The following is a 961-nucleotide window of genomic DNA, read 5'->3' on the forward strand; positions in this document are numbered from 1 at the left end:
AGGTTGCTAACGTCACATCTACGTCGTCAGTTGGAAGCTGCGCAGTAACGCTCAGCATCACCGGAAAAGTGCTTCTAATAACCTTCAGTAGTCTCTGTCCAGAGCAACGGGATCTATTGGTCCATTTATTAAAAAGTATCTGTTTAGGCACCGGCACCAATAGCAAAGTATTGATTTAGCACCAGTATAGGAAAAAAACTCAAACAATACCCAACCCTAGGGTTAAGTTACTATTTAAACCCGAATTCATTTATTTTTCGGCGACTAGGGGGCGTCACAATATCGTCACATAATAACCTTATTAGTTGTTATGGCGGACTTGTTAGCAAACAGTTGCCTATCTGCACACCCAAGAGACGCTGTGCAACATTGTCATTCATTAAGAGTTCTGATAGTGATGATACATGACTTTTTAATGTCCAATATTCGCTCTCCTTTTACCTCGGCCTCTACTAGCTCCTGAGGGAATCTAGTTGTTTGGTGGTTAAATGTTCCACTACAGCCACCAGTAATCACTGACTTTGTCTGTTTGCTGTTTTGTGCTGAACAGCTAGCATACAGAGAGTTTCTCAGACCTGCAGTGGGGTGATAATTCAATGTGGACCACTATGATTGACAGCTTTTACAGTACATTTTATTAGTCATTTTACTCTTTTGTTAAAATAAAAATACCTGTTTTAATATAAAAATTGCTACCTTCAGTTGGGTAAACACAGCAGCAGGACCTCTGGAGCACATTTCTATGTTACAGTGTGTTGACTGAGCCTCACCTCTTGGCTGTACTTGCTGACGTAAGTGTAGATCTCATGGAGGGCACTGAGCATGTTGAACTCACTGGAGTGAAGGCGGGCCTGTTCAGCCAGATAGGCATTCATATCCTGATCACTGATGGCAGGCAGGCGGTTGATGTCAGCGTAGTACCTGCGAGGAGACACACACACACACACACACACACACACAC

At 43.0% G+C, this 961-nt stretch overlaps 1 protein-coding gene and 1 long non-coding RNA gene across 3 annotated transcripts in view; one reads left to right on the top strand and one right to left on the bottom strand.

Annotated features, from left to right (window-relative positions):
* LOC116687366 (uncharacterized) overlaps positions 1–961 on the top strand; it is a 138,087-nt gene that overhangs the window by 37,275 nt on the left and 99,851 nt on the right. The gene's annotated exons all lie outside the window — the stretch shown is intronic.
* Positions 1–961, bottom strand: part of LOC116687361 (plexin-A2) — an 86,798-nt gene that overhangs the window by 1,318 nt on the left and 84,519 nt on the right. The window contains exon 31 of one of the 2 annotated variants that reach the window (XM_032512682.1): positions 771–921. In XM_032512682.1, coding sequence (XP_032368573.1) covers positions 771–921 — 151 coding nt within the window. Of the gene's footprint in view, positions 1–760; positions 922–961 lie in introns of both variants that reach the window. The other variant, XM_032512684.1, reaches the window with a different exon arrangement.

Source organism: Etheostoma spectabile, chromosome 4, assembly GCF_008692095.1.
Source record: "Etheostoma spectabile isolate EspeVRDwgs_2016 chromosome 4, UIUC_Espe_1.0, whole genome shotgun sequence".
In the NCBI taxonomy this organism is placed as follows: domain Eukaryota; kingdom Metazoa; phylum Chordata; class Actinopteri; order Perciformes; family Percidae; genus Etheostoma; species Etheostoma spectabile.